At 36.2% G+C, this 20,698-nt stretch overlaps 2 protein-coding genes across 3 annotated transcripts in view; both read right to left on the bottom strand.

Moving 5' to 3' along the window:
• The window catches only part of prtga (protogenin homolog a (Gallus gallus)), a 50,588-nt gene extending 33,526 nt beyond the window's left edge, over positions 1 to 17,062 (bottom strand). Inside the window, exons 1-5 of the mRNA XM_081372336.1 lie at positions 16,926 to 17,062; positions 15,494 to 15,793; positions 2,801 to 2,945; positions 1,676 to 1,809; positions 792 to 1,088 (exon numbers count right to left, since the gene is read on the bottom strand). Of these exons, the coding sequence (XP_081228462.1) occupies positions 792 to 1,088; positions 1,676 to 1,809; positions 2,801 to 2,945; positions 15,494 to 15,793; positions 16,926 to 16,992 (943 nt within the window). The 5' untranslated portion in view covers positions 16,993 to 17,062. The remainder of the gene's footprint in view (positions 1 to 791; positions 1,089 to 1,675; positions 1,810 to 2,800; positions 2,946 to 15,493; positions 15,794 to 16,925) is intronic.
• Positions 17,063 to 20,596: 3,534 nt separating this feature from the next.
• The window catches only part of nedd4a (NEDD4 E3 ubiquitin protein ligase a), a 48,936-nt gene continuing 48,834 nt past the window's right edge, over positions 20,597 to 20,698 (bottom strand). For both annotated transcript variants that reach the window (XM_081372717.1, XM_081372716.1), the window contains one exon: positions 20,597 to 20,698. This exon is cut by the window's right edge and continues 1,082 nt beyond it. The gene's annotated coding sequence lies outside the window, so the exon portion shown is untranslated.

Raw genomic sequence — 20,698 nt, 5'->3', positions numbered from 1 at the left:
TATTTGTGAAATCTACAATAGCAAAAATAATTGGAATAATTACAATTTATGTTTTTGAAAGAAGTCTCTCATGCTCATCAACGCTGCATTTATGTGATTTAAATATTGTAAAAACTAGGGATGTGCGACTATTGACTAGTTGATTATAAAGATACTGCTGATGCTAGTCGACTTGGAAATACTAGTTGTTTGCATTTTTTGTGTGTGCAAATGAGTCGTTGCACACATCACTAGTAAAAACAGTAATATTGTTAAATATTATTAGATTTTCAGCATCATTACTCAAGTTTATAGTGTCAAATGATCCTTCAGAAATCCTAATATGCTTAATTGTTGCATAGTCATTATCAGTTATCATAGTAGTCAATTAATAATAAGGGTTCTTATTATTATCAATGTAAAAACATTAAGCAGAACAACTGTTTCTAACATTGATAATAATCAGACATGTTTCTTGAGCAGCAAATCATCATATTAGAGTGATTTCTGAAGGATCATGTGACACTGAAGACTGGAGCAATGATGCTGAAAATTCAGCTTTGATCACAGGAATAAATTATAATTTGACATTTTATTACAATTTAAATTAACTGTTTTCTATGTGAATATATTTCACTGTTTTTACTGTATTTTTTATCAAATAAATGCAGCCTTGATGAGCAGAACAAATTAATGTTAAAAAATCTTGATTATTCAAAACTTTTGACTTGTAGTGTACACCAAATCTTTTTCTTCAAGTATTAAGGCGGCCATAAAGCAAACAGAACATGTCCACTATAGCGATTGTTCACCTAGCACAGTTATATTCGCGGCTGCAATCGTGTAGTTTCTGGTTCCAGGCGTAGTCGCTCGGCAAAAGTAGATTCCCGCGTGCTGGGGTTTCACGTCAGATATGAGCAGGTTTCCATTGCCAAGAACCTTCGTTTTGTGAACATCAATGGATTTATGGTCGGCCCGACTCCATGAGATCAGCGGACGGGGATGTCCGGTTGCCAAACACTCCAGCAGAGCCGAACGGTGAACCGCCACGGTCAGATTCTGAGGGCCCGCAATGATTCGAGGCCTTTGAGGAACTCTGGGAGATGGAGCTGTTGAGAAGTCAAAAGATGAAATATATGTAAATATACAGTCAAACCAAAGATTATTCAGACACCTGATATCATTTTTTATGTTTTTTTACTAGTGGGTGCAGGACACTATAGTTCATTTATGTAAGTGAGGAGATAAAATAAAGTAAACTGTGAGATATTATACCTAAAGAGTCTTCATACAGTGACTACCAGTGACATTTATACAAATTTGGGACCAAAAATTATTCAGACACTTTGACCTGACCATGTGTTTTTTCTTTAATTGCTAATGCGACCTTTTTACACCATAGACTGAACAAAATGAAGCATTGCTTGGTAATTTGTTGAGCTAAATTGGTATTAGTTGTAGTTAAATTTAACAGCTGACAGATATTCAACAGATATTCAAGATGGTCTAGCAGAAGGACGGACAAAACCAGTGAAATATCAACTGCATTCTTATCATATTTTATTACCAGATATTGTGAATAAACTGTGATAATGAGAAATGTTGAAGGCGTCTGAATGATTTTGCTTTGACTGTATAAACTCCCTGTGCAGAAACACACACTTTCGTGAGCTGTGTGTTTGGGTGGGTCTCGAACCTGCGGTGACGGTTAGCGTGGCGTCGGCGCTCCTGCGTCGGCTGGCGATGTTAGTCGCCACACAGCGGTAACTCCCAGCATCCGTCTGTTCAACTCCCTGAATTTGTAAAACGCCGCTGGGAAGCACTGTGATTCTAGATTGAGACATGCAAACATTCACATGAGAACCATCAGGCAGAATCAAGTGGATTTTATGCTGAAACACTTTTTTTTTTTTTTTGAATAACATGCACAAATGAATGAATCACAATTAATTAAATCACAATAACATGCATTAATAAAATAAGTAAAATAATGGTGGAACAAGAATACAATGTAAATTAGAATAAGCCAAATTAAAGGCCCACAGAAGTGACTTGAAACACGTCATGCACTGGAACAGGAAGAGAGGGCGGGGCATATATCGAGCAGCTCCTCCCCTTTTTTAAAATAGCCAATAGCGTTTTGTTAACATCACAGCTCGGCCAGAGCCGTTGAGCTCGTTAAAGCTGCCGTTTCCTCATAATCTCTAACTGTTTCTCCTCCTAATCTCCTCCATATCGCTTTAATGTACAGCATTCTGTGCCGAATTCAAATGGGTCCGATACGTTTCCTGGTCTGCGCGTCTCGATCACATGATCCGCTCTGTGCTGCCGTGTCTCTGGACCGGAGCTGAAGTGGTTCGCGTGACACTAACGTGAAACCAGACTTCATTCGCCCCAATGGAAAGCAGATTTACACTGTCTGAATGGTTCCCTATCCCTTATATAGTGCACTATGTCTCACTCACCATGTAGAAAATAGTAAAGTGTAAAAAGTGATCAATTTCAGCCGCAGCTTCAGCATCTATTTATAATGCAGGGGGCGAGCTTCAGATTCTAGAGAGCATTTGATTGGACAGAAAATCTGCAGTGCAGAGTGATGTGCACTTCATTGATCCATATTGGCAGAAGAGAGAGAGCTTTGAATGCTTGTTTCTTCTAAATGCGAATTTTGTCCTTGTTTTGGAGCACACTAGCTAATAGATAACAGGAAGACTAACATATTCATACTAAACGCAAAAAACTTTTGATGTCATGGGGACTTTGAAGTGTAAGTGGTCCACACTAAGCCCCTCCTCCCTCTAGCAAGTGGGCGGAGCTTTACCTTTCAGTGGCCAGTGGTAAAGTGACTCTGTTAAACTCCCAGGTGATGATTGGTGGGGGCGTGGCAGTGATTTTACAGGCGAATCGTGCGACGGATCCGTCCATAACCATGATTGATGACGGCTGCTGAGTGAAGGTCGATAAACCTGCAGAAAGACAACAACATAAAATCATCATCTACATAACGGTCAACTCCTACAGATTCTAACAATATTATCAATAGTCACTTATTGAGCTGTGAATGGATAATCTCTTGCTTTAATGGCAAATCTGAACATTGTTCAAATGCCAATGAGATATGAGAGATAAACAAAATCGAACGAGTGAAAGAGAGAGGCTTGGTTTGGTTGTAAGACGATCCGGTACGCATGCTCGCACTGTCAGTGGAGATGAATGAGTCAAACTAAACCAAAAGCTTTAGATAAACAATACCAGCAAACACCTCAGGTTAGCATAACACACACACCTTTTGGTAACACTTCTACGTGTGTGTTTGTTACTCTCTAAACACCCTTTTGCTTGTTACCTTTGCATTGTCACTAACAAAACATTAGAAAATGTTCATGTAAAGAGATGTGTAATGGTAGGGCTGAGTGCAATACATTTCAAAGTAGTTTTAAAACAAAAAAGAAACTATCATAAATAATGTAAAAAAAAAAAAAAATAGGTGTGTTAATAAAATTGAGTAAATGATGAAACTACCCCTTTAAAAAGACCTTTCTTGCTTCCAGAGTGATAATAATCAGTAAAAGCAAACACAATACACCAGTCAAGCAAACACAGCTCACCGTAAACGGCCTGTTTTATGATTGAAAAGCATTATGTTTGTTTAACGTGTGTCTTCAGTGAGGCCTTTACTTCGCTGCTGCGGTCCAGGCTTGACCTTCTCGAGCGGACAACCATAAAACCCCCAAAAGCCATAAAGATCATCCCCCATCACGACCCCCCCAACCCCTGAAGAAGCCTCGGGTCAATGATTAGTTAACAGGAATCAATGGAAGCTCTGCTATACATACAGACCTCAGTATAAATCTCATGTTAGGATGGAGAGATGATAATAAAACCAGAGTTCTGGTACAAAGATTAAGTAAGACTCGGATAAGAAGATCGATCCCATCACTGACAGGAAGTCGTCATTACAGATGTAAAACTGCAGATGCTTCAGCCTCACAGAACATACAGACAGTTTATTAATAAACATCTTATTCTGGAGTTGATTGACAGCTCAAGAATGTCAAGCAAACTACACTATTTGTGTGTGCTAACTAATATTGTTTAATTTAACATTCAAATAACCAACATCAACAAACGGCTGGATATATACTATAGTAATACCATGTTCAGAAAAGAAGTAGCATTAAATACTACAGTATATGAATATTGTATAACATGCATCTGATGCATCACTGTATTATCACATTACTTTTTTAAAGGGAACTAATTCCACATGCAAAATATGTACATAGCCTAGTATTTGAATGCATAATTTTTTATATTATATATATATATATATATACAGTGCAATGCATAAGTTAATACATCCATGCTAAAGTTGACTAAAAAGAGGAATAAAAAATCATATTTTGGAAATTGAACTTAATGCCTTAATTTAAAAAATTAGGAAAAATCCAACCTTTTAGGACACCAATTTTCTTTGTGAATGAATAATGTATCGTAAATAAATAAATGTTCTTCCTTAAAATACATGGTGCATAAGTGAGTACACCCCTATGTTAAATTCCCATAGAGGCAGGCAGATTTTTATTTTTAAGTATTTTTTTTTTATTAATTTTTAGGATACTATGCATCCTGATAAAGTTCCCTTGGCCTTTGGGATTAAAATAGCCCCACATCATCACATAGCCTTCACCATACCTAGAGATTGGCATGGAGTACTTTCCATAAGATCATCTCTCAATGCAAATCAAACTAGCTATTAGGCTAACTGAAATAAAACCATGCCAATCTCTAGGTATTATTCATTCACAAAGAAAATTGGTGTCCTTAAAGGTTGGATTTTTCCTAATTTTTTAAATTAAGGCATTAAGTTCAATTTCCAAAATATGATTTTTTATTCCTCTTTTTAGTCAACTTTAGCATGGGTGTATTAACTTATGCATTGCACTGTGTATATATATATATATATATATATATATATATATATATATATATATATATATATATATATATATATATATACATAGAAATGTTAGTTGCTTTAAAATAATGTCTGTGGAACATAAACACTGGACCCAGGGTTATTACTATCATTAACAAACTAAAACTGTTAAAAACATTTCAGTTAACTGAGAAAAAAAAAAAACTGAAATAAAATAAAGTATTAGATATAACCCTAACCCCTTAAACAAAACGTAGAAATGTTCCCTTGGCAAATAAATTAAATAAGTTTACTAAAATGACAATGGAAATAAATATAAATGACACCCATTTAAAAAAAATGACAAAAGCAAGCACATAACAAAATTGCAAACATTTTTTAATAAAATGAAATAAAATAAAAATATGGCATTTTAAAGCTAGTTAACTATAACAGATTGGTCCACATTGACTTTCATTACACAAAAATCTTCAAAATCTCTTTGTGCAGTGTGTTGTGCAGAAGAAGACAGTCGGATGAACTATCCCCTTCAGACGACAGTGTACGAGTCGAAAGCGTTCTGTGTGCTGTGATTATAATCCTGGACATGCTCATATTGATCAGCTATTTAGAGATCTGTGCGACAGAGACGTGTTTAAACCCGTCAGCATCCTCACAGTAGTAAAAACATGCTAAAAACATGTAATAAAACACCGTTCCATGTCAGCTAACTTTAGAGCAACGATCAAATCTTTTGGTTTAGAAAGCTACTTCTCTATAGTTTGTGTTCTGCCATGCAGCGGCGAGAGGAAAAGAGCATTACAGAAGATCTGTGAGTCTGGCCCTAACACTGACCTGACCTCTCACCTCTGACCTCATCAAATCCTGACCGGCAGTAAGCTCATCCCTGCTTAGGCATCTCAGGCCACCAAACATGAACCTGTAAGGATCCACTAGCACAACACGGCAACATTAGAAGTGGACACTTCCGTTTCAGAGTCGTGTCAACTTTTCACTGAGAGAGAAACAGCATTACAAGCACATCTGAACTGCTTCTGTATTCTACATTTTATGCAATTTATTTAAAACTCTCAGCATGAAACCGTATTCACCACCCATATTTCTGATTTAAAAAACCCTGATTTGATCGTGATTGATATTCTGCAGTCTAATGAGGACGACTGATCTGCACTGATTGGTTGAATTTAAGTGGCGTTTGTGACATCAGCTGAAAGGAAAGTTGGAGCACAAGCATCAGATTATGAAGACAAATATTATTTTCTTTGGTATAACCTGCATTGAATTGTTCAATACGAGCAGGAATTATGTTCACCGTAACATCATCAACAAATTGCATGCAATATCATTAAATCTACACTGCCGTCCAAAAGTTTGAGGTCGGTCCGATTTTATGTTTTTGAAAGAAGTCTCTTCTGCTCATCAAGGCTGCTTTTATTTGATCAGAAATACAGAAAAAAAATATGAAATATTTTTACAATTTAAAATTACTGTTTTCTAAGTGAATATATAGTAAAGTGTAATTTATTCCTGTGATCAAAGCTGAATTTTCAGCATCATTACTCCAGTCTTCAGTGTCACATGATCCTTCAGAAATCACTCTAATATGATGATTTGATGCTCAAGAAAAATTTCTGATTATTATCAATGTTGAAAACAAGTCGTGTCGCTTCATATTGTTGTGGAAACTGTGATACTTTTCTCAGGATTCAACGATAAATATTTAACGATAAATAGAAATCTTTTTGTAACATTATAAATGTCTTTTCTGTCACTTTTTTAAACTTATGCACTAACATAACTTATTTTTTACATTTTAACTAAATTTAACTTATATTAATACCCCATTGTGTTGTGATTCATACAAGACATGAAGTCATACGCGAATCATAAATCATTTCATAAATGGATTTTTCATGCCCAGGTTAAATGGACCATGCATTGATGATGAATGAGAGTTAAATGTACTCAAAATCTCATTATACGACTCTCACTGAAATCAAAGGGGAAAAATACAAATCATTTGTATCCATTTCCACATAAAAGTGACTCAGAACATAAAAGAAAATGTCATTTTGGCTCTTCGCAGTGTGACCCAAAAATGTTTTTTCACATTCTGCTATATTCTTCTAATCGCTATGCAGACTGACATTAAAATAAAACATGTGCAGTCAGGGATGAAACTTTCACCCTGTGTTATTCTGTCCGTTTCAGTGTGTGATTGTCAGTGATGGTAAAGCAATACGAGTGTGTTAGTGTTTTCTGAAAGCGGATCATTACCAAGAGCCCTTAAAAGATCTTTTAGTGTAGGTAAGAGATGCCACCAACACACACACACACACACACACACACACACACACACTCAAACTATAGTGTTTCTGTCAGAGTAAAACATCACTTAACATTCCCAGAGTAAATCTGAAAGGTTAGTGTCTCCGCTTGTTCTCTAGAGACCAACACACTTAAATGCAACTTTGACAGGTTTTAATGCTGTAATGGAGGATGCCAGTTAATCCATTTATTCATCTTTAATGCAAAGTAATTTGAGATGTTTTAAGGTTTTATTAGCAGATGCATAATGCACAAGGAGCCGAGCGAGGGCTGTGAACAAACAGTGTCCTGCCGTGTCGTGACCTGACCTCACCTCTCGCTCCTTCTTTAGAGAAATGACAGCAGAGGCAAAGAATGCTTCGTCTGTGAACAGAAGGGAAGAATGCAAAGCCCAAAAAGCTTCAGATCAATCAGGGTTCGTCCGGCCAGGAGGCGACTTAGAGCCCCAGACCACATGACCCCCTCCAGCCAATCAGGAGCCAGAATCAGCCCCTCTCCGGCCAATCAGAGGCCAGGCTTAGGACCTCTCCCTGTGGCCTTTAGCCTTTCAGTCTCTTGGGCAGTTTCAGAGCGAGCTGGAGGCTGTTGAATTCCCCGAGACCCTTATCTCCCCCCCGAGCTCTGAAAACAGCTTGGCTATTGTGTGTGTGTCTCTTATCTGATCCGCTGAAGAGCCACAGGTCAAACGGCCAACCAGAGAGCGTGATCTGTGATCAAATAAATGTAGAGTAACTCACTCGCTTTAAGGTGCACTCGTCATGATGCAGACAGAAACATTAATGCCATGCATTTGCCCAGATGCATGCAATCCTATAACGCATTGTGATTGTGTTGGTCATAATCATGCATATAATTCAATATAATTGCGCACGCACTTCCGAGGAGTGCTATTTAACTAAAAATATGTAATATATTTAACTAAAAATATGTAATATATTTAACTAAAAATATGTAATATATTTAACCAAGATATGTAATATATTTAACTAAAAATATTTAACTAAGATATTTAATATAGTTAACTAAAATATTGAATATATTTAACTAAAAATATGTAATATATTTAACTAGAAATATGTAATATATTTAACTAAGATATTTAATATATTTAACTAAAAATATGTAATATTTAACTAAAAATATTTAATATATTTAACTAAAAATATGTAATATATTTCACTAAAAATATGTAACATATTTAACTAAGATATTTAATATATATAACTAAAAATATGTAATATATTTAACTAAGATATTTCATATATTTAACTCAAAATATTTAATATAGCCCATTTAAATACAAAAATGTAATATTTAAATAAAAACATTTATTATATTTAATATATATATATATATATATATATATATATATATATATATATATATATATATATATATATATATATATATATTTTTTAAAAATAAATTGTCAATATATTTAAATCAAATACAATATTTAGCATATTTGAATAAAATAAAATACAATATTTAATTTATGCTAAAAACTTTATATTATTTTATCGCAAAATGTAACTATATTATCAGCTCTTTATATAAAGTAAGATATACAAGTATGTCCAACCTCATTTGCATACATCACATATACTTGCACAGGGCGATATAAACTATCTTGTTGCCCAGCTCTAATCTGATAAATGCAGCTATAAGGCATGAAGATTTCAAGATATTATAAACATTATTAACATCAGTAAAGGTGCATTGAAACAATGTGTAATTGTGAAATTTGAGTCGACCACGTAGGCATCAAGGCAGCTCACTCTGTTTTGGGACACAACCTCAGTGTCTCAGGACTAGAATGTGTCAGTTATGGTGATCTAAAGGCGATGGGCTTCTATATGTGTGTGTGTGTGTGTGTGTGTGTGTGTGTGTAATGTGTATATCCACAGAGATGAGCTGATCTACGTTGGCATGTTTTTGTCTGTTATTAGCAGGAATATTTCTCTCCTTGGCGCCGTTTCCCTGCACACAACCTGCTGGGCAATTTAAAGCAACCTTTGACCTTCCCGACCGCCACTTAGGGAAACCATGGAAACCTTTCAGATGCGAACTAAAGCGGGTTTGTCCCGCTGAAATTCCTCAAATGCTTAAATGCTTCAGGTTTGACTCTCCATTACCTTGGTCATCACCGATTTCAGAGGCTTGAGAGCATCACCTAGCAAAAACATCATTTAAAGAATATATGTTGTTTTTATCATCAACTATAGTAGGCATAATCTACTTTAAGAGCATCATGGATATTCTGACTAAAAACTTAAATATCTTGAATGCAATATGTGACCACAAAACCAGTCACATGGGTAATTTTTTTTAAATTGAGATTTACACATCATATGAAAGCAGAATAAATAATCTTTCCATTGATGTGTGGTTTGTTAGGCTAGGTCAATGTTTGGCCGAGATACAACTATTGTAAATCTGGAATCTGAGGGTGCAAAAAAATCGAAACATTGAGAAAATCTCCTTTAAAGTTGTCCATTTATGTTCACGATTGTGCTGCATTCACTCACAAAAATAAATGTTTTATATATTTGCGGTAGGAAATTTACAAAATATCCTCATGGAACATGATCTGTACTTAATATCCTAATGATTTTTGTCATAAAAGAAAAATAGATAATTTTGACCCATACAATGTATTGTTGGCTATTGCCACAGATATACCCGTGCGACTCGTGACGTGATCCAGGGGCACATATAAATTATCCACAAACTAGTCAGACATCCAGTCGTCGAGAAAATACAATTTTGACGTCCCTGTGGCAACTCCAGGAACCCCAGGAACACATTAGAGGCCCTCGGGGACCCCGTGAGAGGGGCCGTTTCCAACTCTGGCCCTCAAAACAACCAAACTCAGGCATGTTTCTAATTTTAAACTGCAGAAGAAGGCTCCTCTGACACCAGCGCTGACCTCGCGTCCTCACAGCCTCAGAAACACTCTTTACACTGTCTTTACATTCAGTTCCAGAGTTTAACACCTTTTACCGTGTTTAGGAGCAAATATTTAAGATCTACACATCCTACAATCTCTGAAAATCGTTTTCATTTTGAATTGTGGATTTATCAGATATATTTTGGGCATAATATATTTGTATACAATATATATGTAATTATGTTTATATATTTTTTATAAATGTATTTAATTCAAAATAATCTTTTTAAATGTATATAATATATATATATATATATATATATATATATATATATATATATATATACATACATATTTGAATTAAATACTATAATTAATATTTTTAAATATATATATTTTTTAAATTAATAAAATGTTAAAAATAGTATGAAATACTGTCTATTTTCTGTATGTATATGTATATATATATATTACATTAAATCATGTATTATAATTTTTTATGTGTATGTATGTATGTATGTATGTATGAATGAATGTATGAATGAATGAATGAATGAATGAATGTATGTATGTATGTATGTATGTATATATATATATACACATACATACATACACATAAAAAATTATAATACATGATTTAATGTAATATATATATCTTTCTAAATCATTTTCTTTTAGTGGTAGGGATTGGGTTAGTCATTATAATCAGCTTTATATAACACAATAGAAGGCATGTTCTCGTTCAGAGAGCTCAGTAAGTGTGCGATAGTAAGTGTGCGATAGTAAGTGTGCGATAGTAAGTGTGCGATAGTAAGTGTGCGATAGTAAGTGTGCGGTGTGATAGTAAGTGTGCGATAGTAAGTGTGCGATAGTAAGTGTGCGGTGTGATAGTAAGTGTGCGATAGTAAGTGTGCGGTGTGATAGTAAGTGTGCGATAGTAAGTGTGCGATAGTAAGTGTGCGATAGTAAGTGTGCGATAGTAAGTGTGCGATAGTAAGTGTGCGATAGTAAGTGTGCGATAGTAAGTGTGCGATAGTAAGTGTGTGATAGTAAGTGTGTGATAGAGACTCTCTGGGTGGAGGTGAGTAGAAACTCACCGGGCAAAAGGTCTCAACATGTGGAACCATCAATCTCACACTCTCAAACATGAACAAACTCACACACATCAGCCTAGAGCAAACACACACACACACAAGCACAAACCTGTTCACAACATCTGCCAACATGTGGTGTCAAATAACACAAGCATGATGAACAGAAAGTGTGTCGCCTCCATCAGCATATAACGGTGCTAAAGTCACACTCAACCTCTGGACTCTCGCTTCTCATCCGGAACAACACACACTAAGCGGTGATCAAACTCTACTAAAACCCTGCATACTTCACTCTCATTTGCATAATTGCCCTTACATTGGTGCAAAGCGCCAGCTGTCCTGAGCAGCTCGATCTGTCACACAAATGCCCCTAAAGAAACCTCCTCCTTTGGCCGGGGCAGTTGGGGGCAAACCAACAAAAGGAGTCGGAGAGAAAAAAGCTTTTCACCAATCCTGCAAACTAGCGGAGCAGAAAGCAATCGCACGGAGAGACCAGCAGCTCAGCCTCCACTCCTGCAATACCATCAATCAGCCGCTGAGGAGGAGTGCGCTTGGGTTTTACTGTGTGTGTGTGTGTGTGTGTGTGTGTGCAGGAAAAAACCCTGCAAAATTAAATGTAATATATTAAATATTAAAATATGCATATGCAAAATATGCAAATATATGAATGCATATTAAAATATGCATTAAATAATAAAAAATTTAGGCAATAAATTAATCAGCACAATTCATTATTGTATACATGAAAAACATCTAAAAATCTCTCTTTCTCTATATACATATATGCTTAAAGTTGCATACAGTTTTAATGCATAAAGTATGAATGTGTGTGTATATATTTGTGTGTGTGTTTTAATATGTAATATGTTGATTAACTGTACATAATCAGATAAATGAATGCGAATATCATGCATATTCATTATATTGCCCAGGTTGGCATATATTTAACTCAATTTTTGTGTGTGCAGATTCTTATATTGATCCGAGCCGATATCCCCCACAATCCCCCTGGAGCTGTTGTCCATCTTCACGGTGTTTCCCAGGTTCCTGCAAACTTTACGAGTTTTAGAGAGTCTGTATAAAGACTCTAAATGCCCCTTTAAAGCCAGCCTGTAAAACACTCTTCACTGTTAGTCAAAACTACTCCATTCCCATAATCCTCTGCCTGTAAATCCCACTGTATAGATGAGCTCGTGGTGAGGCGGGGTAAAGTGGGTCGCTCTGTAACATACGCGGTGTCTCTCGCCCATCCGTTCCCTCACTGAGACTCATTAGATGAGTGTGAGAACTACAGATCTCACACACCTGCAAACATGCAGACATCAACACTACGCTCGCACTCGTTGATGAGACATGCTCCAAACACACACATGCAGACATCAACACTGCGCTCGCACTCGTTGATGAGACATGCTCCAAACACACACATGCAGACATCAACACTGCGCTCACACTCGCTGATGAGACATGCTCCAAACACACACACACACACACAAATCATAAAAACAACTACAGCTTGTATAAAGATGATCCATAAGTTGCTTGTTCTTTGCGCTTTGATGCAAGTTATTTTGATCATGTTGATGACTGAAGTGGATCTCAATCAATACCATAAATCTGACAAATAAGTGGAAAGCTTGGAAATAAACAGTCTCACGATATCGAAGAGCCAAACACACACTCGTCTAATCATCAGGGTCTGTTAAACTCGTGAACAATCACTAACATTTCCCTAGCGCTGAAGTTCTGCGGTGAACGAGAGAATGCAGAGAGAGAAGAAGAGACACACTTTTGTCCGACACATGGCCTCAGGAGAGAGGTCCTTTAAAAGCCAAATCTCCACACTCACACACTCACACACACACACTCACACACACACACACACACACACACACACACACAATGGCTGTGGTCAGGCGCTGTGAATAGGGGTCATACCCTCTTTAACACCAGAGCTCTAGCGTCCTCCGCAAACTGAGAACCTCAAACCTGCCGGCTTCATTTACACACCAATGAACACATTCTCACACAGCCGTGAGCCTCACACACACACACACACAATCACCCATCCATCCATCATCTCGGCTGATTAATAACCCATAATGATCATTTTGCCTGTTTTTCACACTGATTACAACCTGATAAAGAATTTGACATGATTTAATTAAAAAAAATATTGAATTCAATGTTTATTACTTTTTTTGTCTGTCTCTCTATATATCCGTCTATCCATTCATCTGTCTATCCATCCACATATCTGTCCATCTATCTATCTATCTATCTATCTATCTATCTATCTATCTATCTATCTATCTATCTATCTATCTATCTATCTATCTATCTATCTATCTATCTATCTATCTATCTATCCTTTTATCCATCCAAATATCTATCTTTCTTTCTTTCTATCAATCTATCCCTCTATCTATATATCGATCCATCCGTTTATCCATCCATATATATATATATATGAAGAGTTCAGATGCAAAAGCCTCTAAGTGCCATCTGAAATTTCCTCCTAGAATGATCATTTTTATCAAGCTCGTATATTTAAGTTCAGTAATTTCCCTTAAATGGCAATGAAAATGACCTATTAATTGCCATTTAAGTGAAATTATTGAACTTAAATATACGAGCTTGATAAAAATGATCATTCTAGGAGGAAATTTCAGATGGCACTTATATATATATATATATCGATCCATCCATTTATCCATCCAAATATCTATCTATCATCTATCTATCTATCCATATCCATCCATCCAAATATCTATTTTCTATCTATCTGTCTATCCATCCTTCTATTTATCTATCTATCATCTCAAAAGCGTGTGATCTTGACCGCTCATGAGTGCAGATGTAAAGATGTAAAGATGTAAAGATGAGGAGCATCAGTGTGTGTGAGCTGTAAATGTGTCGGCTCGTGACGGCTCAGTACACACTCCTCCATCACACTGCTCTTCCTCTGTGTGTCTCTGTACGGAGAAGGAATTCAGCAAACACACACACATATATACTTAAAAATAAAAGTTGCGATTAGAGCTGATGCTATATGAGAAATTGTTTTAATGTTTTTTGCTGAATCTAATATGATTCATACATGTCTGTTTCCTCTCTGATGTCACTGTACGATGATAAATCTGCAGTAATTTAATCACAAAGGACATCTGAGCAACACTGGCACACACCGGGCACACACCGGGCACACACCGGGCACACACCCGGCACACACACACTGGGCACACACTGGGCTCTGGGCACACACCGGGCACACACCCGGCACACACACACTGGGCACACACTGGGCTCTGGGCACACACCAGGCACACACACACTGGGCACACACTGGGCACATACTGGGCCATTTAAACAGGCAAAGCAACTTACTCGCGATAGTCAAGCGATGGACAATCTAATAAAGAATTTGACATGATTTAAAAGTTGAAAAGTAGAATGTTTATTTTTTTTTGTCTGTCTATCTGTCTATCCATCCAGCCATCCATCTAGCCATCCATCCATCCATCCATCCAGCTATTCATCTATCTATCTATCTATCTATCTATCTATCTATCTATCTATTCATCCATCCATCCATCTATCTATCTATCTATCTATCCCTCTATCCCTCTATCTATCATTCATCCATCCATCTCTCTATCCATTCATCTATCTATCTATCTATCTATCTATCTATCTATCTATCTATCTATCTATCTATCTATCTATCTATCTATCTATCTATCCATCCATCTCTCTATCATTCATCCATCCATCTCTCTATCCATTCATCTATCTATCTATCTATCTATCTATCTATCTATCTATCTATCTATCTATCTATCTATCCATCTATCCATCCATCCATCTATCCATCCATCTCTCTATCCATTCATCCATCCATCCATCCATCCATCCACTCTATCCATTTATCTATCTATCTATCCATTCATCCATCCATCCATCCATCCATCCATCTATATATCTATCTATCCCTCTATCTATCATTCATCCATCCATCTCTCTATCCATTCATCTATCTATCTAGCCATCCATCCCTCTATCTATCTATATATCATCTATCTGTCTCTCTCTCCATCCATCCAATTAATCTATCTATCCATCCATATGTCTATCCATATCCACAGTATGCTGATAGAGCTGCAGTTGAATTAATCACAGAGGACATCTGAGCAGCACTGGCACAGACTGGGCACATTCAGGGCCAAGCAACTAAATAGCAACTAAACCGGCAAAGCAACTTACTTGCGATAGTCAAGCGGGCTTTCTGGCTGAGAATAGATCCATATTTGTTCTGGGCAAGGCACTGGTAGAACCCTTCATCTGATTTGTCCTTTCGACTCTCCACCTCTGAGATGAACAGAGAGCCGTTGCTGAGCAGATAAACTCGCTCCGACTCCGGGAGAGTCACTGCGTTCTTCAGCCACCGGATGCGGATCGGAGCCTCGCCGTGGGCCTGACAGTCCAGAACCACAGCGTCCCTCCTCAGAGCCGTCACATCACGAGGCTCCTTTATGAAGAACAGCTCACTGAAGCACATCACACCTGCAGGGACGGACAGAAGAGCGCGAGTGAGACTGAGATCCAGCGGCTTGACTTTCTTTGAGTTGCTGTAATCATATTTGATATGATGGATTACGTGCAGTAATCCCCTTATTCATGGCTCATGAAGTCAGAAGCGACTCCATTCGGGTCTGTGATTTATTCCCAGCGTGAAATTCATGAGACATTTAGCAGCCCACCGGCACGAGAGCAGCAGGAGAAAAACTCAACATTAAAACACTTTATCAAAGATTTTAAAAGAAAAATGAACATGCATAGTATTTTTATGAGATGCATGTGAGATAAATGCTCTTCATGAGTTAAAAAAGAGCTTGCAAATGATATTTTTGAGCATGAAGAGAACTAAAGAGAAAAAAATCTAAATTAGATGAAGCATAAAAAGGGTTGCATTAACTTTCACAGTATAAAATGTTGCAAATATTTTAAATGCTCAACAAATCAGAAGTTATATTGCATTCAAGTCGATACAAATATGAAAAAGCATTAATTATGAATAAAAAAAGTTCTATATAAAAACTATTCAAAAGCTGACTGACTAATAATCTGTTATGCATTGTATTATGCAAGAATGAGAGTTTATATTAGGTCACATTCAAATACCTTTATTTTTAATAATGATTGTTTAACATTTGTAGGTCATAAACATTTGCATTTGAATATGCATGAAGTTTCATGTTACTACCCAACTATTTGAATGTGCATAAGCTCAATATAATGTCTGAATGACACAGATAGATGATATTTAAAAGATACTTGAACATGTGTTTAATGAGACATGGTTATCAGAGAATCAGTTTAATCTCGTCGTCCGTTAGGACTTTAACACGTTTTGCATGATCGCTGCTTTGAAGTTTGTAACATTGTGTTCCGCGCGCTTGATTGTATCAAATCAATGTATCAATCAGTGTATCTCTGAAACTCTGAGCGTTCATTTAGAAACCTCTCATTTATGAAAACTTATGAATAGACTATATCTAATTAAAACACTGTTAAATAATGTTTTCTGCATAAAAGTTGAGGGTTTCTTCATCCTGCACATTTAAGTCATGAAACACCTTTACATTTCTGTTTAATTAATTCCTGTTTGAATAATTACTGCAATAAACGGTCTTACCTGAGATTGGCAGAAATACTGCAAAAAGCAGCAGACGCTGGTATAAATCCGTTTTAAAAGACGCCATTTACTGTGTTGGTTCGAGCATGCCTGAGCCCGTGCGCTGCGGACTCGAGCTCCACACACTATCTGACTGAACCGAGCGCGCGATGCTGCTGCTGACCGCTGCGCGCGCACTACTTCCGCGGACGGACACCTGAGCGCGCATCATCAGGAGATTCCTCCGCCAGCGGACACTGCACGTGGAGCGTGACGTCACCGGCCGGGATACCGCCTCTGAAAACAGATGTAGAGATTTTATATTCATGAGAAGATATGAACATGAGCTGATTTACATCTCATTAGTATTTACTATATATATATATATATCACATGTTATCACAGTTCTCAATGATTGGATGACATTTTCAAAATCATTTTGAATTTTAAATAAATTTGTGCTGATCATGTGGTCTTTGCTGTGATTTGTGTATTTGTTTTGCATGCAATGTTTACAGTAATAAACATTAATATTAAACCAAGATTATTTATAAATGTTTTCAGATTTTAGTGCATGAAATCATATAGGCTATATATATTCCCTATATTTATATACAGTGGGCTATATACAATGTTCAATAATATATATATTCCCTATATTTATATACAGTGGGCTATATACAATGTTCAATAATATATATATTCCCTATATTTATATACAGTGGGCTATATACAATGTTCAATAATATATTATTGAACATTGTATATAGCCCACTGTATATAAATATAGGGAATATATATAGCCTATATGATTTCATGCACTAAAATCTGAAAACATTTATAAATAATCTTGGTTTAATATTAATGTTTATTACTGTAAACATTGCATGCAAAACAAATACACAAATCACAGCAAAGACCACATTAGTCAGTCAGTATTGCAGATATATTTTATCGATATATATATCGATAAAAAATATCTGCAATACTCGTCTAATAATACTAATATATCACATTAAAACATTATATATATATATATATATATATATTATATATATAGTTTTATATAATAAATATAGTATAAATAAATCCACTTTTAATATTTTCACATCCATATATACATTCATTCAAATCAATTCTAAATTATTCTACATTATTTTAAAAACAATTCTAAATATTTTTTTGTTTTACATCACATTTTCATCAATAGCTAATCAAAACATATTGCCATAAAGCCTAAGTTTATTAGGGTTAAAGCATTTTGTCCTCTACCTTGTGCTTATCAATATTTATATTTGTTACGTTTGTGTTTATAGTTTACTGTGACGTCCAGTGCCAGATGATATTAACATTTTTAATGCAGTGGCCTAGAGGAGTATTTGAACCCTAAAAGAGTTATTCTGTCAATCATAAACATATGCAGTGTCTCAATCTCTGTCTCTTTCTCTTCATCGTCACTTTCCTTCATCCGACATTCAAAAGTCCTGCTAAAGAAAGCAAAGCATTTGTGTATGTGTGACAACTAGCCCTGGTCTTTCATAAGCTGAGGTTGGCAGTCTCTCTCTCTCTCTCTCTCTCTCTCTCTCTCACACACACACACACACACACACACACACACACAGCTGATAACACAGATCCAGATCAGCCGGTATCGATGTCTTGTGTGCGACAGCTGCAGACTGAAGAGAGAGTATCGATCCGCTCTGTGGCTCGGCCTGTTCCAGAGTCGAGCAGAAGTGTGACCTCTGACCCCTGCGGACCCTCGACCGGCCGGACAATAGTTCTGCTCCCACTAAAGGTCTGGAAGGACAATGAGTCGGTTTAGAGAACATCAGGAGAAAAGAGCCGAGTTCAGTTTCCCACAGTCAGCAAACAGCTCAGCTCAGGGCTTTAAAGGGGAACACACTCGTTTCGGGGCCAGTTCTCCATGCAGATTCCTGCATCCCTTAATCCTTAACAACTGCCTTACTGACTATTAATAAACAGTACTTATGAGTTTATTTATCATAGTTAATAATGAAAATTGGACCCTAATCTAAAGTATGACCTGATTTCTAAAATCTCTTCACAGTTCTCCACTTCTGTGATCAAAAACAAGAAGCCGAATCCGCTGTTACTGTCCTAGAATCGGCCTTTTCACTTTTTCCTTCATTAGAAATTGTCCTGGGTTTGACAAATAGACATATTTCATTTAGCCTTTCAGTTATTATGAGCTCATAAAACACATGCTTGTTTAGATCTAAAGCTACACATGTGATTGCACTATAAATTGACAAAGTATAATCTCAATAATTATAAATAATAATATTAATCAAATCAATAATGTAATAATAATAGAAAAATCCCAATAAAAACATAAAACGTGCTCAAATATTATGCTGACGTGTTTTAAATAAGAATTATATAATGTATTTTAATAGTCTCAAGAATTTGTATCAAATAATAAAAAATCTCCATCTGTAGTTTGCTCTGTGTCACGTGTTGTTCCAGCTGATGAACAGAGATATCTGTATCTATTGGGTCATAAAAAGCAGCATCTCATTTAATCAAACAGCAACTGCTAATATGCTAATACACGAGATCTGATCAATAAGGGATCAAATCAATATGTGATTCCCACAGAGCGAAAGAAGATCCGGCACGAACTCTAAGAGCTCTCTCATTGGATAGGACTGCTGTCACTTTCCCACATCACCCCGCCCCCTCGGCGGAAGCCACGCCCCTCTGACCCAAGCAGTGTCCGAGAAGTTGAATGAAATGGTGTGTGACCTCTGACCTGTCAGCTGACCTCTGAGGGGCAGAAGGAGGGCGGGCACAAAGGGGGGATGGGAGAGAAAAGAGAAGAGAAAGCTTGTCACTCACTAGTAGGCCTACCACTGTTGTGACAACACACACACTACATCACTCAGCACTCTCACTCGGCTCAGCTTTATCTTTTACTTTGACGTTATATTTTAATATATTATTTAATGATATATTAAAATTTAACGTCAAGTAAATAAGGTTCTAAAAATATATTTATTATAGGCTATATCTAATTGTTAGATTAGTTATGTACATGCAACATTATAACACGTTCTTAAAAAGTTTACGGCGATATTGCGCCACCTGCTGGTGGAAAGCAACAGTGACGCGTCGCTTTGACCTGCGCTGTTACTGCCGCCTAGTGGATGTTTGGACAACTACAGGACAATCGCATCACTTATTCAGAACCTGTTTTAAGTTATATTTATTTATAATGATGTATTTGAATAAGTACAAAATAAATAAAATATAAAAATAAGCTAAATACATTTTTTATTTAATACCATTATTATTGTTATTGAAATATGTCCCTTCCAAAAGAAGATGGGCTTTCCCAGCTGAGTCTGGCTTCTTTTTTTTCCTTAAAAATCTTTAGGATTTTTTTTTTTTTTTCGTGACACATTTACCTCACTGAGGTCGTTTCCTGTAAAAGCAGCTTTGCAAGTCTGTTATACAAGCTACATAAAATTAATAATGAGAACATTATAATTTTGTGCTTAGCTTACAGTGGTGAGACTTATAATTGGCTCTCAAAAATTATATTAACCTTATTAATTAAGGGTTATTGGCCAATTTATCAGTTATCTGCTTTCAAATATAAAGAATTAATGACGACTGCTTTACAAACACTAGTAAGTATTGTGAATAAAACCTCAATGAAGACATGACATGGAAAGACTTGTTTTCATTTTATTAATTGTCCAAAAATATGCAGCCATAAATATCGGCGTGACAATTAAAACAAGCACATTTTACATTAAAATGAAAGA

Source organism: Scardinius erythrophthalmus, assembly GCF_964197995.2.
Source record: "Scardinius erythrophthalmus genome assembly, chromosome: 8".
Taxonomy (NCBI): domain Eukaryota; kingdom Metazoa; phylum Chordata; class Actinopteri; order Cypriniformes; family Leuciscidae; genus Scardinius; species Scardinius erythrophthalmus.
The sequence above is the reverse complement of the archived record's forward strand: the minus strand, read 5'-3'. Positions and strand labels throughout refer to the sequence as shown.